At 39.1% G+C, this 27,415-nt stretch overlaps 1 protein-coding gene across 2 annotated transcripts in view; it reads right to left on the bottom strand.

Annotated features, from left to right (window-relative positions):
• The window catches only part of SFXN5 (sideroflexin 5), a 3,177,886-nt gene that overhangs the window by 2,324,790 nt on the left and 825,681 nt on the right, over positions 1-27,415 (bottom strand). For both annotated transcript variants that reach the window (XM_044064040.1, XM_044064039.1), the window contains exon 5: positions 1,861-1,915. In XM_044064040.1, coding sequence (XP_043919975.1) covers positions 1,861-1,915 — 55 coding nt within the window. The remainder of the gene's footprint in view (positions 1-1,860; positions 1,916-27,415) is intronic.

Below are 27,415 nucleotides of genomic sequence, written 5' to 3'. Positions count from 1 at the left end.
TGAAGGAAGGGTTGGTGATTTTACACTGCTATATTTCTATCTCCAGTACTCTCGATGGCCACAGCCCCTACTGCATCATTGTTAGCCACAGTCCAGGGTATTATAATTTCAGGCACAACTTTCTGGAATGCCATCATTTGGCCACACCCACTCTAACCCACTTCAGATTTATCAGCAAATGAAAAATGTGCATGTTACGCCTTGCAAATGGCTTTTTCACTCAAACGGTAGAGTAGACAGACTTCTTAACTTTGCACCAACAGAACATTCATTACAGACTGGCTAAAATGTGAATCTTCTGTTCAATCCCTCCTTCATAATATTTGCACTGGTGGTTTCCTTTAATTACGGATAAATATCACAAAACAGATCATCTGCTTTACTGCCCGAGTGATTACATTTGTTAATTTGGAAGGCCCGATTGAGCTATGAGAATTCTTTTTTAGCAAAGGCCAAGGGAGAAAACCTCCATAAAACCACAGCAAAAATATTGTGTCTAATAACACAGACTCAGAATTTACAAATATTTAAATTATTACAGCAAAATGAGAATAAAAATAAAATCTGCAAATGTACATGAAATGTTAGAAACTAAGCATAATCATTGAGGAAAAAAAACATATACACATCTAGAGTATGTAACATGAAATATTAGTAGTAGATAAAGGACAGGAGAAAAACTGTAGGGTAAGAAAGTTTGGTAGTGTACCAAAGCAAAGTGGACTGATGGCTGAAGATGAACAAGAAGAGAGAGTGCATTTGTAAGGGAAGCTTTACTGGGATGTAACTTGTGGTGACAGTAGTGAGAAAAACCTAACTGATATACTTCAGGCAGAAATAATATAGTTTTCTTACAATGCAATTATAATAAGAAAAGTATTATTGAAAACTCACTAACCCTTCTATAGGCCAAAATACAGCCACAGAACACTGACCACTACCCAATACCACACAGCTATACTTTGGTCTAAGCTAGTCCAAACCCCTTTATGCATGAGAATGAACACACTTCTTATAACACTTCTGTTGCTGCAGTACAGTATGTGCAACCAAAATAGATATATGTTCCTCATTACTGACTGTTCTTCTATGACCCTTTCTGTGAACCCTTCTACTACCTTAAATAACAGTATTTCTCTCCATTTTCAACACTCAGTAATACAATTCACAAATGTTCTAAATGACAATGAAACAAAGGTAAAAAAACAGACCTTAATAAGGGGTATAAATATTTTCCTTCTTTCTTATTGCTGCTATGATCACTTACAATATTACAAAGACAGATGTACAAATCATGACATCTACACAAGCAGACCTTTAGCAACTGTTCATTTTCGGATTCTAGAAGTTAAACAAACACAACCAGGTATTTTACTTCAGCTTATTAAATCTCCAGAACATGCATTTTTTTCGAGTTGCTTTCATCATAGCAATGAGATTGCTATTACCTTTATTAAACACATTTTTACTAAACTAATAAACAGGGAAAGGAAATGAAAGAAGAATAGTGGCAGTACTTGCAAATAAATACCAGCATAAATTGGAACACCCAATTCCTGTAGCTCCAGCATGGTAAACCCTTTCAACAAGACATATTTTAATGCTTGAGTACCTTCTGTTGTTGCATTCCTCACCCATTTGGCACCTTGACTCCCAGAATTGTTGGCAAAAAAAAAAATAAAAAAATCAGTGCAGATTTTAACAAATGCCCTGTTTTTCCAATGTGGTGCTTACAGTACTGGATGCTGCAAAGTCAACTACCAAGGTTTAATAAGCACAGTTTCCTTACACAACCCACCTGTGTGTCAAGTGCTCTAATCTACAACATAAGACAGACAACTCAACGTTCTTATACTATACCTGACATTCTGAAAGGCATAAAAATCTTCTCATTTGTGTCTGGATGTATGATAGCCTATAATAAGAAATGAAGGCATGTCAGTCATATTTACAACTTATTGCTATGCTACAAATATTGTTGAGTTAAAAAAAATGCTAGCTCTACCCCAGTAATAGTTTTCTTATGTTATCAAACCATCGCAATGTTATTTTAACTTAATGGTATAATGCTTACTTCCAAGCAAGATGATATGATGTTCCTGTCCAAAATATGCATGCTCATGCTGACTAATGATAACCACTTAAAACAAGGAAAGTGAAGTATTAGGTATCTGCCATGATTGTGACTTCTGAATGAGCCATTTATGTAAGAGCTGTATGCAGGAGGGTGTACAAGACTATCTAGGAAAAGAAACAATTTCTTGTAGGGAAATTTAATAAAATGAGGTTAAGACTTGGGAGACAGGCAACAGGAAGTAAGGTATCTGTCCAATTCCAAATACAGATGTGTAGAAACATGTCCACAAAATCCTTTGCATTATCAGATAAGTTGCATTCAGACAGGAGCTACCTAAGGTCAGATGATCTTAATAGGAATAGGAACAGGAATAGGATAACAGCAGATTAGCCAATAGTCAAGGCAACCGTCAAGGAGCAATGGGCAAATGGAATTTATGACAACATTTAGGAATGCACCTATAATAAGGCTAGAATTGAGTGACTCATAAAATGCTCCATGACTCAGATACTAGGTTTTGTTTGAGATGATGGTATCTTCGTTTTCTACCAATTTTTTAACAGTGTTAAGTTGCAGTGCCGAGTATAAATATATAGGACTTTGCAAATACCATATGATCATAGACATAAACTAAGTTATCTAGATTTAGTACAGCAATATGGAACTTATACAGAAGCAGACAAACTCACTAAATCAATTAAAGGAAGCAAGCCTTCATTCACAGTAAACCTTGCCAACAGGATGGGTGATTATAATAAATCCTTCTACAGGTACATCCAAAAATGAAGAAGAATGAACAATAATGCAGTAAGTTATAAAATAACAGTATCATGACAACAGTTAAAATACATAGTTAATGCACTAATGCACAGATTTGGAACAAATGTCAGACCACAGAGGGGCGCCCCATTCATTACTTCTACCTATAACATGATCCTTCCCAAAATTACATCAGAAATGGTCACCTCTGCTCTCAGAAAGGTTGGAAAAATTTCCATGGGGCCAAGCAGATATTAGGAAGCCTAATTCATTCAATCAAAATAGCTTAGTCTACCTACTTTCACATATTCTCAACAGAGCATTAAAAACTGTCTAGGTCCCTGATATCTGTAAGAAGGCTGCTGTAGTCCCAATGTACAAAACAGGCCCTTCCATAGACACCAATATTATAAAAGATGCTCAGTCTCACAATCATACTGTGCAAAATGATAGAGTCATCATGTTCATCTTAAAGTTTATTTAGGTGCTTGCTGTCCCAGCATTATACATTAAACTCCTAGTTAACCGGCAACCATGGGGATTGGTAGGTGATGGATAAGTGTGGTATCTGGTTGCTTGAGAGTTAGTATTAAAAATAGACCTGACAAATACTCCACACTATACTATACCATAAACACTGTATTGGTTTGATTTTAATATTGAAATACAGTAATTAAAAGTCTGGCTGGAATAATAATATTTTAAACTTACATTTCTTATATGTAACTTTTTATTGTTTCTCTTACAAAACATTATATAATGTTAAACGTGTTAACTTCTCTTTTGTAAAATTAAGTGTTAATTGTTTGTATGTCTTGAAGCTTTTCTCCCTGGGCCTCCACTGAAGATGGACATGTTGTCCAGTCGGACTTTCCCGGTAAACAAATGCAAAATAACTAAATAAAAGAAATATTTCCTCTAGAAAGCGTGGCATGTGGAACGGTTTTCAGTGGTACGCTGAGTGGATTGGAATTGAATGAACTGAACAGAGAGAGAGAGAGTGAATGCATATATGGAAGCAGAAGCAAGTGTGTGACAGAGATCGGAGAGATGTCTGAAAGCTGAAGAGTCAGAGTGTGACAGATCGTAGAGAGAAAAAGTGAGTGAATGCATGTATGAAAGCAGAAGAGACTGTGTGTGTATGAGAGATCAGAGAGAATGTGCAATCTGATGCAAACTGAATGAGTGAGTATGGAGCGAGTGTTGACATTTTAGCTATAAGTCTGTTGGCTTGACTTGTTCTCAGGTTGGGGAGAGAGGGAATTTATTTGTATCTTCCTTTTTGAAACTCTCAAAATGTAAGGTATGTTTCTGCGGGGAGAAAACAAAGTGCAACACATGAAAACTGAATTGTTCATACTGTACTGTATTTCTTAATTTTTTTTTCTGGTTGCTTGAGGTCTGGTTAACTGAGAGTTTACTATAGCAATATGATGTTATAAAACAAATAAAAAATGTACAACAAAACATAAAATTAATAACATGTACTAAAAAAGTAAAAACAAACATGTCAAAGGCTAGAAAATTATACAAATGCTGCACTGACAATCTGGATTAACTGATCATTTCAACATGAGCTACATTAGAAAATAAGACTAAGCCAAAGAATTAACATGGAACTTTTTCAGGAAGACACAGAAAATATCCCTTTTCAAGACTTACCCTGTACAGTTATGAGAAAGGTAGCCCTTGTATGTTTAACCTTGTAAACTTCTTTGAGATTGTCACTTCCAACCAATATGAAGTCTGATCTGCTCAAAGAGCATACCTCAATCTGGCTAGAATGTTCGACACTATAACCCTTGGCAAAATTATACATAAAACTCCTGGATTTCAATGTAAATTAAGCATAATACATTTATTTTTACATATTTAAATTTTTTCAATTATGTAAGTGAACTGGTTAGGAACTGCGGTGGTGGTGCTGCAGTAGCGTTGTCGCCTCACAGTTAGACGTTGCCCATTCGATTCTCAGTTAGAGCGTCTTCTGTGTAGCAACATGCATGAATGGGCGTTCCTTCATTGAAGGTTGTGCGTTAGGCCTGGCAAGCCAGTATGTAAAAATCTACTGCCAATCATTAGCGGACCGGAGTTCCGCTGTGGCGACCCCTAACCGGGAAAAGCCGAAAGACACAAACAAACATGTAAGTGAACTGGTTAATGGACCCTTTTCAGTTACGACCCAGGCCAGAATGGTAAATAACAGTACAATAAACTGTTGCAGTACAATTAAAAATATAGTACATTCACATGTCATCAGAATAAGCAACAAGCAAGATGGTAAACCAGCATATAGAACTGTCCAACTAAAGATGCTGAAGTACAGTCAATTCTGTTCAGCAGTCATCAAAACATTCACAGAAACAACAGCACATTTATTTGTCATCATGACAATCAGAGCAGTACAGTGATATTCTGGACAGTATAAATAAAAATGCTGCAATATGATCAGTAAAATACTACATTCAGTTGTCATCAGAACATTTTTTTTGCATCATCATATTGGAAATCATTTTTCACTTTGAAATTCTTACACAGAGCTTTTGTTACTCCTAACAAAATTCCAATTATGTATAAATCAAAAAGAGTTACAAGGTGGAGATGGATTCTGAACTAATAATTGACTGGACGCAAATGATATATCAGTGATGGCGAACCTATGAAAGGCATGTCAAAGGTGACACCATGACATTTTGGGTGACACACCAGCATTCACCAACACCCAAGTTACCAAATAAACTGAATGAACAAAAGTACAAGAAATCTGTGTCTCTGCACTTATCTATTAAAACTCAGCAATAAAAAAGGCATGAATTGAAGTTAATCAAATAAAATGCAGTGTATTCCATATTTTTTTCAGTTCAATTCAAAATTACTATTAAAAGTAGGGTAATTTTTTGGTGCACTGTTTTAAGCCCAATTATCAGTGCGCATATCCTTTTCTCTATTGTAAGTAAAGTACAGTTTTGTACCTACCATAAATGTAGATTTCCGATAGATATGCAACTGCAGTCATAACATATGGGTTGTCCTGCCTCAGGCAGCCCTCGTCGTCGGCGATTTCAAAGTCTGTGTCCGCGTCAGCTGGTGTCTCCTCCTCTCCGGCGTCAGAATGGCTGGAGTATAAAGGCAATCTTCTTCAGTGTTTCTTGCCCCAGATGCCAGGTGCCCTCCTAGGAAGGCTAAATTTGGTGAATTGATAAACAATTCCAGACATGCACAACAGTAATAAACAGATACAAGCTAATAGGAATAGGGTAGTGGACCCATAAAACTGCAGTTGCATATCTATCGGACATCTACATTTATGGTAGGTACAAAACTGTACTATGTCCTTCAAGAATGCAACTGCAGTCATAACATATGGGTTGAATACCATAGCCAAGCTGGGATGGTTGGAACTAAGAAAGTGATGGTGTAGCTAAAATGCCCTGCAGGACTGCCGAAGCAAAGCCTGCTCGGGATCTGGAGTATAAAGGCAGGTTGTAGTGCTTGGTAAATGCTCCATGTAGCAGCCTCTAGAATGTCCTTTGTAGCCACTCCTCTTAGGAAAGCTGTGGATGTGGCTATAGCTCTGGTGGAGGGTTCATAGGTTGGTACTAAGCTATCAGCCCTAGGGCATATATGGCTATTTCTTCCCACATTATTTACTTTCCTGGACCCTGGGGTGAATTTCCTTTCTCCCATCCAATTGTCAAGGTTCCTCTTGAAGAGGTCCAAAGAGGCACTCTGCTTGACATGTATGGGCAATATATTCCAGAGTCTGGGGAGACTCTGGGTCAGGAATCTATCCCTCCAGCATGTTTTGTTTATTGTGATGACAAGGTTTAGATCCAGCTCTGAGGGATTGGGATTTCTTGTAGCATGTCAACAGCTCTGGGTTTGACATGGCCTTGTATGTTAAGCAGAGATTGCCTCTGTATAGCTGGAGTTTTGGCCTGTGTTTCTTTTAGTAAGATATTTCTGCGGCCTTTCCAGTTGTTGCAGATGTCTTGAGAGGTACATACCAAACGGGCGTTGTATTCTATAATGGTCTAATGACGGATGAGTACAGTGGGACAATGACCTCCTTTTTTCTAGATGAAAAGCCCTTAGTGATGAGGTGTGCCACATAGAAGGATTTCCTGACTGTTGTGGCGATGTGGTTATCGAAGGTGAGATCACTGTCCACTTATGTCCCTAAGACTCTTATCACACTTTCGGTATTTTAGTGTACTGCCACCTATATGGTAATTCATGGATACATGTTTTTTCCCAAAGGGATAACAATACATTTCTTGGCATTGAGCTTGAGCCCATGGCTCTCATCTGTTTCTGTAAGGCCCTTTTGTAGAGTATCCACATCATTTGGGGATTCAATAATGGCTCCTGTTGACCTGTACTTCAGAGAAGTAGATGCCAAACAACCCCAGGACTGAACCCTGAGGTCTCCCACTTGTCACTTGTCTGGAGCTGGATTTGGAGCTGGCTACTTTTACAGTGTGGGTTCTATCATTTATCTATGATTCCAGAGTGGGGATGGTGTCAAAGGCCTTGGCAAGGTCTAGATAGGCTGTGTGGACCACCTTACCCTTGTCCATGGCTCTGGAGACTGATTCAAAGAAGTCAATCAGGTTCAGGAGACAAGTGTTTGAAGGTTGCCAATGTCTTTGTTTATAAGTTCCATGATAATACACTCCATGGCCTTGCAGATAAGGCTTGTCAGACTGATGGGAAAGGTGGATCCGGGATGTCATCTGGTCCCAAGGATGCTGTTATTCTAAGTTGGCACTGAATCGATCTGCCAGGACATTGGCAATATCCTTTGGATCAGTATATTTAATGCCATTCTGTTTTAGCTCAGAGCAGATCTGAGCATTGCCATTTAGATTCTTGACATAGTTATAGAATGCTTTGTGGTTGTCTTTGGAATCTTAGCTTTGGAGGATTTTATGAGGCATCTCAGTTTCTTACTCAGGCTAGTAATTCAGCAGTTGAACTTTCAGTTCCGTCTGCATGGGTGTTATGAAGTTTGTCACTTCTGACATGGATTAGTTGATCCAGGGCATTGGAATTTTATGAATTCAAGAACGTTGATGCAAAGGTGTTGGGACATGAGTAGTTTTCCCAGTTAATGGTGTTTGGTTCTATCTTAATATTTCCAGTATGTTTAGAAAGGTGTAGTGAGAATCTTGGGGTATGGTGGAGGATCTGTAGCAGGCTACAATTTGGATTGCAGTCTTACCTAGTGTTAGTTGCACTTGGAGAATTTCAGACACATTGTGTTGGCCAACTAGCCTGGTGGTGTGAATATCTATTGCAGGGGTGCTCTCTGGAGCCTTGAACCAGGTCTCAGTTACTGCACAGATATCGATGTTCTCCATTTTGTCATCCCAGGCAGACAGATACTGAGCCAATTGTTGAAGTCAATCATTTTATCCTTATATTGTGGTATCATTCTGGGCAGGATGCTACTCAGGAGCTAGAGTCATGCCTGCTGGGGCCATGATCCGAGAGCTCTTCCATGTCTCTTTGTCATTCACTCCAACATGGACAATGACAGAGTCATATTTGTACTTGTTGTTATTCAACCTAGTGAGAGGGACATCAGTGTGCGGGACTATAGAGTCACCTATGACTAAAGTGTTAGGTACATTGTGAATAGCAGAATCTGATGCAGTGTCCAATCCATTTGGAAATTGTTTGTTTGGAGATTGCTTTGATGAAAATGAAAAAGGAGGTACTGCCATGAGTGCCTGTATGAAACATTTCTGCCAAGTATTCAATATCTGAGGTATACTCAATACTGTTGTATCCAGGTTTTGATGAACAGTCCTGTAATTCCAGCTGAAGGAGAGAGCATCCATTCAGGTGATGATTCATGTGGGAAGCAAAGAGATCCTGGGAGAGCTGTATGGGGGGAAGTCGTCTGGTATGGGTATATTTGAATCCCTGGAGTCTGCAGTGTGCCACTTTTGTGTCCAGACATTTAAGTGAGGCACTCTAGATGGGATGGCATAAGTAGCTTGACAGTATGAGAGGAATTGATAGCCCTCTGTCCTGATTAGAAACATGAGGCTATGCAAGTTTGCTTTGTCTGATTGGCCAATGCAGGCACCTCAGCATGGTCAGGAGCCACCAGCCTTCCAGCCTCTGCCAGCATAGACAGGTTGCTGCAACATCCAGCATTTTGGTTTTGGCACAATGAGTATTTATTTAAGGTGAAGTAGTCCGGTACTAGGCTTGAATTTGTTTTCTGCTGTTGTTTCAAGTCTTGGAGTCCAGTATAATCCTGGCCCTTGTTCCTGCCTTGAAGGAACAGTATTGACCTTAATCCTTTGACTTTGTTAACATTTTGATGCCTCTGCCCTTTGATGAGAAGTGGCATGTTTGTATGAATGAGTCTTGTGGTGTGTCTTAATAGTGCAGGTCTGTAACCTTTGTCCTATTAAATCCAAATTTAAGTGTCCTTGGTTAAAGATATGATTAAATTTTGAGAATAGTTGTAATTGGTCGGCTTCGGCCAGAGCGTTTGAGCCTCTGTAGGCAGTGTTATGAAAGTCTGAAAATTCCTCTTGTCCTTGTGATGCAGCTGGACTGCCTGCGCCACTGTTGCGATTTGTTGGCCTGGCGCCACAGCCTATTGGAAGCCTCGGTGACCTTGCCCTATACCCTTTGAAACTTGTGTTTTCCCTTTTGAAACTTGTCAGTGTGTGGAAAGGACCAATTCTTGTGCTGATCTCCGAACCTGATCTGAATCTTTGAACCTGAATCTCTGACTGTCTTGACTGATTTAGCTTTTCCTCAATGCTTTCAACTGTGCTTGTGCAGCTTTTTCTTCTTCGACTTTCAGAGGTGCATCAAGTAACTTTTTGCAGCTTCCGGTCTGGCAGTGGCTGTTCTTTTAACCAAGCATGTCATGTATAACAGCCCCAGTCATGAGCTAACTGTGAAGCCTCAATGCGTCATAAAGTCATAGAAACTGATGAATAACCTGCTGAACCGCTGTTACTAGATCCTGCAATGCCTTTTTTATCAATTGCTGAAGGAGGCTAACTAGATCCTGTAAATCCATCCAGTAAAAATCCTCAGAAAGAAACATGTATGAAAAGGCAGTTAAGGCAGTCCATGGCCCGATTGGTAGAGGCGGTACTTTTTTAGGGACTCTCCAGAACCCTCGCTTCCCTCCTTCCCTATCTGCTGGCAGTGGATTCTTAGCTGTGGACTCCCACCAGGTGCTATGAATTCTTTTTAGATCACAAGAATAACGAATGGGGAGAAAAGTGTGGGTGTCAGGGTGTCCACATATCATAATAGGCTTGAGGAGGGCAGGAGGAGGGAGGGAGAGGTTAACACTGGGACGGGAGCAGGGGGAGAGAAATCATCCAGGAACTGGAGAGGGATAGCTAAGGTCTGTGCTGAGTGCTACTGAGGGAGGTGGAAGGCCTTTTCTGGAATCAGGAATTCCTGACCCTGCCATCCTAAAATGCTGCTCAGGTGTGGGACTTCACCGAGATAGAAAAATCCAGGAAAGGGACTCTCAGGAGGAATTGATTCCTCAGCATCAGAGTCAGCATAGGCCTGGAAGGATTCTTCTTAGGTATCTGATTGCTCAGAATCCCCTGAGAGGAAGATCTGAAAGAAGGTTCTCAGCCTGCTCAGTTCTGCCTTTTTTTCTGCAGGCGGCTCTTCTCCTCTGTCTGGTGGGGGCTGAGACCCCCTGATAAGAGAAATAAGCAGACTCTGAAGGGCAGATCATAAGATATCAGAAGGGAGACATGAGTAGGTTTTAGGAGATGGGGCCTGGCCGGCAGGGCGGCCTTGCGTGGGCTTGCATGGATGGACATGGATACAGGAGGCCTGGCCCCCCCACGGGCAGGAGTAACCTTGTCCACAGGAATGGTGTCGGGTAGATCCAGGGTTACCGGTTTCAAAGGAAAATTCGGCACCCGAGGAACTGACTCAACCGAACCGAAGGGCGTGTTAACGCTGTGTAAATGCGACCGGGCGGTTGAATTACCGTTCTCAAATGAGAAGACTTGACTAGGGTTAGGAAAAGGAAAGGTATCGATTGGAGGGCAGGAGGGGCGAGATGTCGGTCAGTTTTTTCATTTTTAGTAGATTGAGTTCGGGTTGTTGAGGCCAGTGTTGATATAAGTGAAGAAATATCTTTGAAGTAATTGGCAAATTCTGCGGTGCCTGAGAGTCGCTTGTTAAAACAAGCAGCATTAGCGCTGGGCGAGCGATAGTGGTCTGGAGCTGTGGTCAAGGCCCAGGCAAGGAGAAGCAATATGAGGTATTTGTTTACCACAATTGTTTAAATTATTACAACAATCCAATTTGTTCTGAAAGGCATCGGCTGAGGCGTTGAAAAATGTTCCAAGCTCAACGGGTACTTAGCCCGGATGACCAAAACAAAAAACAGGGAGCTTGACCCACCGGCACTTGCTAACTGCTTCTGAGCACAGCGCGGCAAGAAAGACTGAAGAAGATGGGCCGGCCGATCTTCTTTACTCCCCGTTCTGGCGTCGGGAGGAGGGAGGCGAGCGCAGCCGCCCGAACTTTGGAGATCCGACCCGACCGAGGCTACCTTTGAGGCAGGACAACCCATATGTTATGACTGCAGTTGCATTCTTGAAGGACATCTGATTTTTCTTTCACTTTTATAATACATGGCAGCACACATGATTGGACTGTATTTTTTTAAATAAATGAATATGTAAAGAATTGTTTCTATTTTGTTTGGGGGGGGGGTAACACGCCAGAAGAGTCAAGATAGGCATTTTCAGATTTTTTGACACACCGAGCCCAAACGGTTCACCATCACTGTGATATATGAATGTGAAGATTTTGGAAAGAAATTAAAAACTTCATCAAGCTTTATGGTCAGATAGATGTAGTATTTCTAAAAGATGAAAACTAATATTACACAATCATATAAATATTGGCCTAAACTTAAAGACTTGCCCTAAAAATATTAATTGTTGTTATATATATTCACCAGCTGTCAATCTATGTAAAAAGTTATTTATTTTATAATTGCATATCTATTGCTTTAAAACCAAATAAAACATTAAAAAAGAACATTTTTAGCAGTCATCAGAACACTGAGAGAAATAGAACTTTATACAGAGTGAAACAGCAACAGTCAATTAGCCAGAGTGTAAATGAATATAATGTCTATATACAGTGGATATAAAAAGTGTACACACACCCCTGTTAAAACGCCAGGTTTTTGTGATATAAAAATGAGACCACAATAAATCATTTCAAAACTTTTCCCAGCTTTAATGAGACTTATAACCTGTACAATTCAATTGAAAAACAAACAAATCTGTTAGGGGAAAAAATATAAAAAATAAAAAACATACAATAATATGGTTGCATAAGTGTGCACACCCTTAAACTAATACTTTGCTGAAGCACCTTTTGATTTAATTACAGCATGCAGTCTCTTGGGTAGGAGTCTATCAGCATGGCACATCTTGACTTGGCAATACTTGCCCACTCTTCCTTGCAAAAGCACTCCAAATCTGTCAGATTGTGAGGGCATCTCTTGTGCCCTGTCCCTGTTCAGGTCACCCTACAAATTTTCTATTGGATTTAGGTCTAGGCTGAGGCTGGGCCATTCCAAAACTTCAATTTTCTTCTGGTGAAGCCATTCTTTTGTTGATTTGGATGTATGTTTGCGGTCAGTGTCGTGCTAAATGTGAAATTCTTCTTCATCTTCAGCTTTCTAGCAGATGCCGGAAGGCTTTGGGCCAAAAGTGACTGGTATTTGGAACTGTTCATAATTCCTTCCACCTTGACTAAAGCCTCAAACCACCACATGATACTGCCACCACCATGCTTCACCATGGGTTTGGTGTTCTTTTGGTGATGTGAAGTGCTGTTTTTACACTGACGATGGGTTTGTTTGACCTGAAAGCTCTGTTTTATTAAACACTTGTTCAGCATCAGCATTGCTTGGTTTGTTTTATACTGCACCTTGACTAAAGCCCCATTTCCAGCTGAAGAAAAGCAACCCCAAAGCATGATACTGCTATCACCATGCTTCACCATGGGAATGGTGTTCTTTTGGTGATGTGAAGTGCTGTTTTTGTGCCAAATGTACCTTTTGGAATTGTGGCCAAAAAGTTCAACCTTGGTCTCATCAGACCATAACACATTTTCCCACATGCTTTTGGGAGACTTGATGTATTGTTTTGCAAATTCTTGCCGGGCCTGGATGTTTTTCTGTGTAAGAAAAGGCTTCCGTCTTGCAACTCTACCCCATAGTCCAGACATATGGGGAATGTGGGAGATTGTTGTCACATGTAGTACACAACCAGTACTTGCCAGAAATTCCTGCAGCTCCTTCAGTGTTGCTGTAGGTCTCTTGGCAGCCTCCCTGACCAGCTTTCATCTTGTCTTTTCACCAATTTTGGAGGGACCTCCCGTTCTTTGCAATGTCACGGTTGTCCCACATTTTCTCCACTTTTTGATGACTGTCTTCACTGTGTTCCATGGTATATCCAATGCTGTGGAAATTTTTTTGTACCCTTCTCCTGACTGATACCTTTCAACAATAAGATCCCTTTTATGCTTTGTAAGCTCTCCGCGAACCATGGCTTTTGCTGTGGCATGCAACTGAGTAAATGTCAGGAAAATCCTACTAGAACAGCTGAACTTTATTTGGGGTTAATCAGAGTCTCTTTAATTGATGGCAGGTGTGTACCCAAGATGACTGAATGCTGTAATTAAATCAAAAGGTGCTTCATCAAAGTATTAGTTTAAGGGTGTGCACACTTATGCAACCAGCTTATTGTACGTTTTTTTATTTCTTATATTTTTTCCCTAACATATTTGTTTTTCAATTGAATTGTACAGGTTATAAGTCACATTAAAGGTGGGAAAAGTTTTGAAAGTCCGACTGGACAACATGTCCATTTTCAGTGGAGGCCCGGGGAGAAAAGCTTCAAGACATACAAACAATTAACACTTAATTTTACAAAAGAGAAGTTAACACGTTTAACATTATATAATGTTTTGTAAGAGAAACAATAAAAAGTTACATATAAGAAATGTAAGTTTAAAATATTATTATTCCAGCCAGGCTTTTAATTACTGTATTTCAATATTAAAATCAAACCAATACAGTGTTTATGGTATAGTATAGTGTGGAGTATTTGTCAGGTCTATTTTTCATACTAACTCTCAACCAACCAGATACTACACTTATCCATCATCTACCAATCTCCATGGTTGCCGGTTAACTAGGAGTTTAATGTATAATGCTTGGACAGCAAGCACCTAAATAAACTTTAAGATGAACATGATGACTCTATCACTTTACACAGTATGATTGTGAGACTGATCATCTTTTATAACATTGGTGTCTATGGAAGGGCCTGTTTTGTGCACTGGGACTACAGCAGCCTTCTTACAGATATCAGGGACCTAGACAGTTTTTAATGCTCTGTTGAGAATATGTGAAAGTAGGTAGACTAAGCTATTTTGATTGAATGAATTAGGCTTCCTAATATCTGCTTGGCCCCATGGAAATTTTTCCGACCTTTCTGAGAGCAGAGGTGACCATTTCTGATGTAATTTTGGGAAGGATCATGTTATAGGTAGAAGTAATGAATGGGGCTCCCCTCTGTGGTCTGACATTTGTTCCAAATCTGTGCATTAGTGTATTAACTATGTATTTTAACTTTTGTCATGATACTGTTCTATTATAACACACTGCATTATTGTTCACTCTCTTTCATTTTTGGATGTACCTGTAGAAGGCTTTATTATAATCACCCATCCTGTTGGCAAGGTTTACTGTGAATGAAGGCTTGCTTCCTTTAATTGATTTAGTGAGTTTGTCTGCTTCTGTTCAAGTTCCATATTGCTGTACTAAATCTAGATAACTTAGTTTATGTCTATGATCATATGGTATTTGCAAAGTTTTATATCACACAATCCTGGCATTTTAACAGGGGGTGTGTACACTTTTTATATCCACTGTGTGTGTGTGTGTGTGTATGTGTGTGTGTATGTGTGTGTGTGTGTGTGTGTGTGTGTGTGTGTGTGTGTGTGTGTGTGTGTGTGTGTGTGCACATATATATATATATATATATATATATATATATATATATATGTGTATACACACACACACAGGCCTAGTTTAGAATATCATCCACACAAAACATTAAACCTACCATCATCCAGATGGTATTAATGAATGCCAAAATACAGATGGTAAAAATAACAAAAACATCTTTTCCTCCTCCCTCCCCCATACCTCTCTGCTACTTACATATTCCAGTTCTGACATGGCACCACAGTAGGGAATCTTAAATCATGCGTGTGTGTGTATATATATATATATATATATATATATATATATATATATATATATATATATGTACATATATATATATATATATATATATATATATATATATATATATATGTGTGTGTGTGTGTGTAGATATATATATATATATATATATATATGTATATACACAGAGAGAGAGAGAGTCCACTGTGTTACATATAAGCTTAATCTTGTTGTAAATTATTTGAATGTTGTATCGGATATAAGAAATGCAACTGTTACATTCTGGGCTATTCATCATTTTTTTTCTGCAATCCAAACAAAGACATAAAATATTATTCCAGTGTACGGCTGCTATGTAAAACACAGTGGAGCATAACAAGTTTTTCCTACCAATGTCCACACAATATTTAGATAGTTAGATCTGCTGGCAATCACAGCAGCAGGCAAAACACATCAGGATATATGCAAAATGCTTTAATTATTGGAAGTATTCTTGTCTTATGATAAATTCATACTCAGCAGTGCCTGAATCTGTCACACAAGTTCACCAAGTTTGACATTCTTACAGTGAGATCATATACAAGGGCTTTTAGCTGTATTCCACGGTCACAGAGAATGATGAGTTCTGAGACATGATTTTGACACGTGAAGAATTAGCTAAAAGAGTGGACTTTGAACTTTCCGTTTCTTGACAGTGGCCGGCAATAATTTCAACTTAATAATGGTGCCACCACTGAAAGATTTACATATCATACCCAAGACTCCATCATCCCATTCCTGGAAAGCAGGTTTGGTAAAGAAAGCAAGCAAAATGTTTTCTATCACTGAATCCAATGTAGGTAGCCAAAATTACATTTGAAGAATGTGCAGTTGTCTAAATAAGAAAAAAAAAATGTGAATGCTTGGAGTCTGTAAAAAGCAATCACTGGAGCTAGACACCTTGTGAATACCCATGGAAGGACCAAAGGGTAAATAAGAGAATAGAAAATTTGAACCAGAAACAAATTTTGTGTAAAAGAGTATGTTGTGATATGCTTCCTTCAGATCCAGAGTCACCAAAAAGCATATGGGAGAAATCAAGGGAAACAGAGTGGATGGAAAGCCTCTTCAATTTTGGTAACTTGGTATGAAGGTTTAAGAGAGATAAACCTAGTACTGGTCTCCAAGCTCCACCTTTTTGAGAACAAGAAAACTCTGATTAAAATCCTTGTGGATCTGGGACAGGCTTTATGACTTCATGAGATAACATGGGAGATGGATCAAGTTTTGAGGAAGAAGATGGACTCCTAGATCTGGAGGAAAAGAGTCCCACTTCTACATGTATCCAGTCTGGGCTATATTCAACACCCAAGCATCTGTTGTGATCTGGACCCAAAAGGGAAGACAGAGAAAAAGGCTGGCTGCCAGGTTTAGAGGATGGTCAGACTAGGAAGACAGAGTGGGAGGGAGAGAGGAAGTGGTTAGGAAAAGAAGACAGGCAAACATCTTGACTTCCTCTTGACCCATGGCAGCATCCACTTTTTTGTTTGAACTGCCAAAGTGTTACTTACCACCTTTGTGTTGAGGTTGCCTAAAAGGATTTCTATAGAATGGACCACAGCCAGAGGTATAGTCCCTACTGTATTTAGGTATGGGTAACTGAAAACATTTTAATTCTCCATATGATTTTGCCCCAATCAAACTTTTTTCAAAACATCAGCAGAATAAGTGCCAAATAGTACATCCTTGTGTGGGCATTAAAAATCTGTGCCTTGACATCCTCAGGCAAATTCTCAGACTTCAACCAGATATACCTACATAGAACTGATCCAGTATGGGCTACTCAAAATACAGCATCTGCAACAACATATGAACATTTCAAGGGATTTTTGGTAACATGGTTAAGAGAATAAATTATATTACAGTATGTGGACTTGGCCTCTGAAGAAGGTAAATCTGCCAGCATATTATTTCTCTCAGCAAAGGAAGTGAGTAGTGTAGATCAGAGTGTGTGCTGTGTCTTTAAGAAGCATTTCAAAGTGAGGGCACGTGCAGGCAGCAGTGCCATTTTGAGTGAACAGCCAGAGTGTTAACATGTATGAGTGCAGTAGTAGGTCCTGATGTGTCTGTATATAATAAAGCTGCTTGAACCGAACTCACAATTGTTCGTCTGTTTTATCCTGACCAGACGAGCGACAAGTAGGTACTTCGCCATATGAGCTTGACCGTTAATCATCCTAAAAGCAAGAGAAGAAGTATAAACTTTCTTGTCAAACCTATCAAAGTTTCTTAAATCTTTAGGTGAAGGAACTGGATTTGTAGCAGTAAGGAGTTTAGATCCATCTTCCTTAATGAAGGAAACAACAGATGGATCTGCCACAGGATTATGAAAGAGGCCCATATTCTGTGGCACTATATAAAGCCTATCAGGTTTCTTGGGAGCAGAGGGATTGAGTGTCAAGTGAAATACTTGATGCATTAAAAACATCTTCTAGAGCACAGGAAGACCGTAGAAGGCTTAGGTGTATGTATCTGTAAAAGCTCATAGCACCTTCTTTGGTTGTCAAAAATTTCATTTTTCTTCCACTGCAAGAGATCGTTTACTTTTATCAATGGCGTCTGAAAATTAGATTTTCACTACACCAGAATCAGTGTAAATACTTCTCAGATGCTGAGAGGCACAGTCTAAACCAGTTTTTTTTCCAAATCCGAATGGGAGTCACTACCTAAAGGACATGGAGAGCTCTTTCTTTTCAGAGAAAGTGAAAAAGAGGGATACTGTAATAAATGAAATGCTTTAAAGGATCCCTTAGCAAAAGACTGTTATCCTGTCTAATGTCTGTAGAAACCAGAATAAAAGAGGAGCTGCATACTTTGTTTTTTGTGTCTTCTTTTAGGAATACCTAAAGTCAGAGAACAACCTAAATTACATGTTTGGGGTTGAATCCAAGAGCTAGGATTTTTTTCCCTCATCAGCACCGACAGCTGATATACAGCCCCTGTGATGGCAAGCTTGGTTCTTCCTTCTCAGCGGAAAGTGTACGGTCAGCTCTGGAGGACATGCCAGACTTCTAACCCTTATCAGCATCCCTTGGAGCTGCATCAGAGGGCTTAGAAGCAGGAGATGGATGGTCTAAGGGTTCACATAAAGTTGTCCATTAAAAGCCATGAGACAGGAGGTGAACTAAATGCTTTGATCATATCTTTCACAGTCTTCCTTTTCTTCTGAGCCACAGGGGGATTGTCTGAGGTACCAGCACCAGATTCCATCACAGACTTAGTTAAGTCTCTGATTCTCTGAAAAATACTGAGGGAGTGGAACATACTTCTAATTGTTTTCGGTGTAAAGCAATGACAAATACTATAGGCATTAACTTTCTGAGCCTCCCCCAAACAATAAAGGCAAGCTGTGTGGGAATCTTTCTAAATCTTTGTAAGGAATTTGTCTCCAAAGAGACACTTTTCTCCTAAACATGAGATAGCATTAATATAACATTTCACAAAGACAAGGAAGAAAAGCTCCTAAAGAGGTACCTATCTGCCCAGAAGTTTAAACGAGCAGACAGCCAAACAATTTTAGATGCAGTAAGAAATTTCTGAATTTTCCTCTCCATACATCCACTTTTGTATCATATGCCCTTGTATCTCTTCAGACGCACGCATGCAAGGAACCAAAAAGCTTTTGCAGGTGGGTCATACATCCACTCCTTATTAAGATATGTCCCATAAAGCTATGAGCTACTGCAACAGTGACCTAATAATGAACAATACATAATCTCTACATATATTACACACACTTAGATGGGAGACAGTATAGCAAATGTAATCAAGAACTACAACCTGTACCATTTTCTGTCAAACAGAGATATTTCAGTTACACTGAGATATGATTTAAAAGATCAGTAAGGCTGTGCTCAAAGTAGGTCAAAGCCTAACACAGAAAAAAATAATTCCAATGAGACCTTTGCTCTCAAGGTGAATTTCTTGGCATCCATATTTCAAAGACATAATAAACTCTAATCTCCTGTCCTGAGTAGACTTTTTGTTAGAATTGAGTATAACAGTTGTTAAAGACACTTTCATTTAGTTTCGGGGAGAAAGGTATGAGGTGAAATCTTTGTTATACTTGGATATAATAGCTATTAAAATTGCTTTCATCGAGGTGGGGGGGGGGGGGTTCACCTAGTGGCCCAGGGATTTAAACTTGCAGTAACAATTATAAAGCCTCATCCACAGATAATTTATAATCATCATCTAGAAATCCAGACATGCCAGAGGATTTTAAAGGCTTGACCTAGTGGTATAAACCTTGGCTCTAGATAATTGTCACTGTTAAGTGACACCTTGACCCCACATGTAAAAATGAGAAAAAGCGACTTTGGATGGATGGATGGATGGGGCTGACTCTGCAGTCATAGATGGAATTGCTTAAGCTTTGTAAATAAAGGGCAACTACTCCACTGTGCAGTTAAGATTACGCATAACATGAAATATATATTATTTATTTTTTACCTGCGTATCTTTTGTTGACTGGGTTAGTTCAACTAACCTTGTGGTATTTATACTACTAGAGGGAGTTTGGCCAAGGCATTGGAGAACTTCCACTGCTTGTCATTGTTGCGAGTGGGACCCATTTTGGAGAAGCACTTACTACTTCCATTACAGGCACAGAGGCGGCCCAGAGAAACAGGGAGGCAGATGGAGACAGAAGGAGAAAATGGAGTGGTGAAAGATATGGAAGAAAAAGCAAATATTGAGACCGGAGAATGTCTGCAGGATCTGAGGAAATGTTTCAAAGAAATCTGTTTGAAGTAGATGACTTAGCAAATGGTGGATGGATAATTACAACCCTCCAGTTGGGAGGGTTGCAGGATGATTTACTTAAAGAAATGGTGGTGCACAGTGAGCCAAAAAATGAAGGAAATGTTTCCTGGGGGGATATTATGGAGAAAATGAAAAAGAGGATGCAGAGGCAATTCTGAAGAATAGTGGTAAGATGGAAAAGATATGCAGAGAAAGTAAAAGAAGGCAAAAGTGGAGTAGCAGAAAAGAAGGCAGAAGAAAATGAAAAATGGAAGTACATGGTAAGGATTCAAAGTAAACAAGACAAAGAAATGGACAGGTATGAAGTGTGGAACAATTTAATAGCTCCTTTGGGTGTGAAATCACATGAGGTAAGAGCATTTATTCTTATTAACAAAGAGACGTTTTCTGACATTACATTTGAGACAGTTTTTTTTCAATGGAAAACTTTCTTGAAGAATATGAAAAAAGAAAGACTGCAACCTGTGGAATCTTTATGTGCTAAAAGCATTTAACAAGGCAACAGAAAAGAAAATTCATGTACAATTTCAAACAGAGGTAGAAGGAGAGACTTTAAAAGGACATTTGAAAACTTTATGAAAGAAGTATTAAACTGTAAAAGTTTATGACAAAATGGTTTTATTGGCTGGTGGCTGAGATTGTAATATGCATGGTAAATGCTGGGGGAAATAGGGGGTATCATAAAATACTGGGACAACCCAAAACATGTTTTTTTTGTTTTGTTTTGTTTTCTTTTCTTTTTTGGAACAGATGGACATCTGATAAGTAACTATGACAAAAGAAAATGTTATATTTGGGGAGAAATGGGACATAATGCAAAAATGTGAATTGGAATGTTATAAAATGTAAAAAGATTGGACATTTATGGAGAGATTACAAAAATTAAAATAACAGCAAATAAAAAGAAAAAGAGGAAAATGAACAAAGAGAAGACATTTTAGAACTAATAGGAAGAAAAATTAGATGAGAAAAAAAATAATAAAGAGGGCATAGAAGAAGATTCTGAAATAAGTTATACAAAATACAAATTAGGATGTAGTACAAGAAAAACAGCTTATTGGTAAAAGGGTAAAATACATAAAAAGAAAATGTAAAGGGATTAGCACAAAAGAAAAAAGAAAGGAAATGGATAAAGAATAATGTATACAGCTAATGACTGGGGTTTGGTACAATGGTTAAGGTGTTTGACTCACAGATACAAGGTTCAATAGAAGAAATTGAACATTCATAAAAAAGGTTAATTTGATAAACTCACTACTGATGGGAAAAATATCATACTTAGCAAGTATATTTATATTGCCAACAGTATTTGAAAAGCAGGTATTTTTTCATTTACACGGGGTTGTAGATTAAACACAGTAAAGATAGGAGTTTTGTGTGTAAATAAAAAAAGAATGGGTTTAGGGTTAATTAACCCAGTGGTATATGCTGCTTTATTAAATTTGTACAAAGTGTTAAAGTGGATAAATGAAAAATATGAGAACTTAGTAGTAAAATTGTATAAATATAAGTATGATAAATGTTGGTGTATGGTAAAGAGAAGAAGAGAAAAAAAGAGTGCATAAATGAAGAAATAAAATGTTACCAATAAAAAAATATTTTGTGGAAAAGAAAAATAAGGTATAAGAACGTAATGATAAAACATTACTATGTAAAGCCATGGGAGAATCTAACAGATTAAAAAAAATAAAGTCATAAAAATAAGAAGCAAATGGTGTAATCAGAAAGTAGAATGTCAAGATTTTTTTTTTGTGGAGACTGGTAATAGATAAATTGCCAGTATAAGGAAATATGCCTTATAAAAAGAAAAGTAATAGAATATATTTACATTGTCAAGAAGAAGAAACTTGTTTTTGAAATGTAAAAGAATAAAAAGGTTATTGGGAAAACTAAGTAAAGAAGATTTTTTGAACCTATAAAAGAAGTTGATAAAATAAACATGGATGTGATTAAATACGGATATTGTAAGAATAGGACTAAGAATATGTTAGAAGACTAAATAAAAGGCTATTTTATGTTATATGGAATAAAAGAATAAATGAAATTATGTTTAATGGTAAATTGATTTTAGCAGCAATATTAAATAAAATCAGATTGTGGTTATGGAAAAAGGAATGGAGATCTAATAAGGATGAAAATTTTGTATGATTGAAAAGGAAATTATGGAAGACTGCAAACAGATTTGTGTATTTATATATTTGTACATTCATAAATAATTGTACATATGTAACTATTTTGCAAATAAGAGTTATTTTTTGTCTATGAATAAAGATCCCCTACTTTTTTGACAAATGTGTACATTATGTACAGACACTTCCTGATTACAGGTGTGGAGATGTCCGGGAGAAGCACTGGGTGATGGTGCTCAATGGAAAGAGGGCTTGTTTTGTTGGAGAGACAGTTAAGGAGATGGGATAGGAGAATTTGTTAATTCAACAAGAAAAAAAATTGTGCAAATGTGAATCCTGACAGTAAAAGTGCAGCAGGAAAAGACAGGTTAAAGATATTGTTACTGGGAGATTATCAAACATGCAAAAGTATAATTTAATGGAGAAAGGACAGTCTGGTGAAAGAGCTGAAGTTTCATGGTCAGAAACTGTGGACAGACTGATCAGGGAAGATACTGCTGAAAGGGGCAGAACTTAAAGTTTGGAGGTAATGCAGCTGATACCAGTAAAAAAATCATATGCAAATGCTGGGGCTAAGAACACAGAAAAGGAAAATGTACTGCAATGACTACTAAAAAGAAAAGGTTTTCTGCACAAATTAGAACTAAAAAAGAGGCTTATATTGACAGATATTGTATTTGGGGCAATTCCATTTTACCATTGTGCTTCAACGTGAAAGACATTTGATCATTGATTCACTTGGGAAAAAGAACATTCTTGTGATGATACATTTGAGAATGAATTATATACACGTACATTTTTATTTTTGTGTGAAAAAAAAAAAGATTGTTTCCCTTGGAATGACTACTTTTTCAGGATAATGCAATAGACTGAAAAAGAAGGTTTTTGTAAAGTTCAGGACTGATGATGTTTGTGTCTTTCGGCTTTTCCCAGTTAGAGGTCGCCACAGCGGAACTCCGATCCGCTAATGATTGGTAGTTGATTTTTACGTGCCGAGTTACCAGCTCTGACGCACAACCTTCAACGAAGGTACGCCCATTCACGCATTTCTCCACGCAGAAGACGCTCTAACTGAGAATCAAACCGGACAGCGTCTTACTGTGAGGTGACAACGCTACCGCAGCACCACCACCGCAGGACTGATAATATAAATTAAAATTATTTAAAATTAATTTTTAGCAGTTACATCACTCCATGCAAAACATTAGTAAAGTTAAAGATGATAGAGATTTGTAGAATTGGGGGGGGGGGGGGACTGGAAATCTTTTTGAAAATGGAGGAGAAAATGTAAAGCATTTACCTAGTGTGATTTATGTTGCTGGCAAAAGACGTATAGTTAGACATATGGGGCAACTTAACGCATGTTATTTTTGAGAAGTGGGACATATAATGAATAAATGTAAGAAAGAATGTAGGATATGTAATAAGGAGGGGGCACTTTTGATTTGACTGTAAAAAAGGAAAACTTAAAAATATTTACAGTGAAGGAGATGAAGATGTAAATGAAGAGGAAGGGGTAAAAATAAAGAGGCAGTAGCTACTCAGGAGGAGCGGTTAGAAGAAATGAAAGTAATTGTCAATAATGAATTTGAAGGGAAAGTAGTTAAAGAAATGAAAATACAGGGGAAGATGGCACAAGTTGTATGCCTGATTTGGAAGAAGAAAGGAGAAGAGGTACTACAGGAGCTAGGGTTAGGGTGAGGAAAAGAAAATTTAAAGATGTTTCTCCTGAGATTAAAAAGAAAGGAAATGAATAATGTTAGATTTTTGTCAGCTAATGTTAATAGTTGGATAAATATTAGGAGAGCAAGTATATTACAATGGTGTAAGAAAGTATAGTTGTATAAGTAAATTTACCATACCAATAGATATTCAAATGATCACTGCTGCAGTAGCCTTAGCTGTATGGCTTATACCCTTCATAGGACATAACAGCAGGCCAGCTTCCAAAGTTTCAGGGCACGTTCCATGCACTCAAACCATCAGTGTGAGCTAAGCTGATTAAAAAGACAGCTTTGGGTGCCAAGGCCTTCAGGGTTTTCATGCAACAGACAGAGGGAAGCTGAGCCCTGAAAGGACAATGCTACAAACAACATTAAATAAGTATTCCCAACCTGGCATAAACAATACACTTAAAAACCTTAGGGACAGAGGGAGCAGAGACTGCAGCAGTGATCGTTCGAATCTCTACTGTTATGGTAACTTTACTTACACAGCTGTACTTCTTTTGGCTGCTCACGTTAGGGGTCATCACAGCGGATCACCTGTTTCCATTTCTTCCTGTCCTCTGCATCTTGCTCTGTCACACCAACCACCTGCATGTCCTCTCTCACCACATCCATAAACCTTATCTTAGGCCTTCCTCTTTTCCTATTACCTGGCAGCTTCATCCTTAGCATCTTTTTCCCAATATACTCTGCATCCTCCTCAGCACGTGTCCAAACCAACATAACCTTGCCTCTCTGGCTTTGTCTCCAAACCTTCCAACCTGGGCTGACCCTCTAATATACTTATTCCTAATCCTGTCCATCCTCGTCACACCCAGTGCAAATCTTAACATCTTTAACTCTGCCATGTCCAGCTCTGATTCCTGCCTTTTTGTCAATGCAACTGTCTCCAACCCATATAACACAGCTGGTCTCACTACCCTCTTGTAGACCTTCCCTTTCACTCTTACTGGTACTTGTCTGTCACAAATCACTCCTGACACTCTTCTCCACCTACTCCATCCTGCCTGTACTCTCTTCTTCACCTCTCTTCCACACTCACCATTACTCTGAACTGTTGATTCCCAAGTATTTAAACTCATCCACCTTCGCCACCTCTACTCCCTGCATCCTCACCATTCCTCTATCCTCCCTCTCATTCACACACATATATTCTTAGTCCTGCTGACCTTCATTCCTCTTCTCTACAGAGCATATATCCACCTCTCCAGGGTCTCCTCCACCTGTTCCCTTCTCTCACTGCAGATCACAATGTCATCTGCAAACATCATAGTCCACGGGGACTCCTGTCTAATCTCGTCTGTCAACCTGTCCATCACCATTGCAAATACACAGCTGTACCACGTTAATCATATTGATCACTGCTGCCATAGCTTTAGCTATATGGGTAGATTACCCCAGCTTACTACATTTGGGAGGTGGAAGGAGAAAAGTACAGAAACTCCTGGAGAATGGTCCTAGCACGGCCTGATCTAGACCTAGAGAGAGAACCAAGCTTGTACTGCTTTGTAAAAGTATGTACAGAAGACCAAAGTGCAATTTCCAGAATCCAACCCTTTTCAAAAATCCATACATGAAGCCAAGGCCCTAGAAGAGTGGGCCTTGTCTGGAATAGTTTTGTTGTGGTGTATATAAAAAGAAGTTATGTCTTACGATAACGTTCCATCTGTGTTGTTCATCTTCTTTCTTTCATCAATGATGGGTTCAGTTCCGAGCCCTCGGAACCGAGTCAGCCTATTACCAAGCTCGCACCAGCCAAAAAATCTCGAGCTAAGATTCTACCTGCAATGCCGTTCTCCCTGTTACCTCAGTTTGAGTTTGCCCATGCTAAACCAGAAAAGCAGAGGCCCATTCTGAGCAAATGCCCTAAGACACCACTTGGACCCAAAGTATCCCCCAGGAGCCTTTGGAGGGGGAAGAAGGGTGGGAAGTGATGAATGAAAGAAGATGAACAACACAGATGGAAATTTATGGTAAGAAATAACTTCTTTATCTGATGTTGTTAATCTTCTTTCCATTCATCACTGATGGGACAGAATCCCAAGCTACCTTGAGGCACATGGGTGGCCCTGATGGAAGAGTGTTCCTGAGTACAATTGAGCCAAAGTCTCTCCTTCTGGTGACCACATCCAATTTGTAATGATTGATGAAAGTGTGGGATTTAGCCCACGTGGCTGCTGCACAAATGTCATCCATAGAAGCCCTGGAGCGGAAAGTTACACGTCACCACAGATCTAGTGGAATGGACTTTAACCAATGACATAGATTCTTTTGTGGAAGAGTAAGAAAAGTGTATGCAGTCCCTTAGCCATTTTGATAAAGTAACCTTGGATACAGAATTTCCAATTCTAGGGCCAGAAAAAGAAATGAAAAGCTCATCAGACTTATGCATAATTTTGGTTCTGTCTAAATAGAATCTCAGTTGTCTGTGTACATCCAAGGAATGTAGGCAGTACTCTCCTTTATTAGAAAAATTTGGAAAGAACACTGGTAGGTCAATGGACTGATTGATGGAGAAGTCAGAAACAACCTTGGGGAGGAAAGATGGATTCGTCCGGAGTGATACTCTGTCCTTGTGAAAGACCAAATAGGGTCTTTTGATGCACAATGCCTGTAGCTCTGAAACTCGCCTGGCTGACATAATGGCTACCAAGAACAAGGATTTCCAAGACAAAAATTTCAGTTCACACTTTGCTGCGGGTTCAAAGGGGGGTTGAGTCAAAGACTGAAGAACTAACGTGAGGTTCCATGGCTCTATAGGCTGTCTGACTGGGGGCCTGATGTGTGAAACTCCTTTGAAAAAGGTTTTACATAAACATAGTGAGATGAGAATCATACCATCCAGCCCATTATGGTAATTTGAAATTGCAGCCAGATGTACTTCGTATGGTAGAGGCTGCGGCACCCTCTTCAAAAAACTTAGACAAATACTGCAAAACTGCTGTGACCAGAGCTGAATACGGATCTAGCATGTTATCCTTTGACCAGAGACAGAACCTTTTCCATTTGTCTTGATACAGTCTTCTGGTGGATGGTTTATGAGAGGCCAGGATAATATCCCGAATAGGTGAGGTGAGATAATCCTGCCTGGCAACTAATGGAAATGGAGCTGTCAGCTTGAGATCAGACAGATTTGGGTGGCTCAACCCCTGGGGGTTTACAATCAGGTCTGGAAGAGGGTCCAGAATCCACGGTGGGTAGACCAGATGAGGCCGAAGGAAGGGGAACCAAACTTGTCGAGGCCAAAAAAGGGGCTATGAGGATCACTTTGCATTTCAACTGATGAGTTTTCTTTAAGAAATGTGAATCAGAGGAATGGGGGGATAAGCATAAAGATGTCCCATGGGCCAATTGTTAATCAAGCATCCCTCATGGACTCCCCCTTTGGGGGGAATAGGGCAAAATAGCTGCTGCACTTGTTTGATGGAGAGGCAAAAAGGCTGCAGCATGGCTGGCCTCAGTGGCCAAAAATTTCTGCCGCCACATCGGGATTGAGGGACCACTCATGGGGCTGGAGAATACTTCTGCTCAACTTGTCCACAATCACATTGGAGATCCCCGGGATATGCGCTGCTATCAGAAAGAGGTTGGAAGCCATCGCCCACTGCCAAATCCTCATGGCCTCACG

This window comes from Protopterus annectens, chromosome 2.part2 (genome assembly GCF_019279795.1).
Source record: "Protopterus annectens isolate FY-2018-M chromosome 2.part2, PAN1.0, whole genome shotgun sequence".
Taxonomy (NCBI): Eukaryota; Metazoa; Chordata; order Ceratodontiformes; family Protopteridae; genus Protopterus; species Protopterus annectens.
This window is presented reverse-complemented; position numbering and strand designations above follow the sequence as displayed.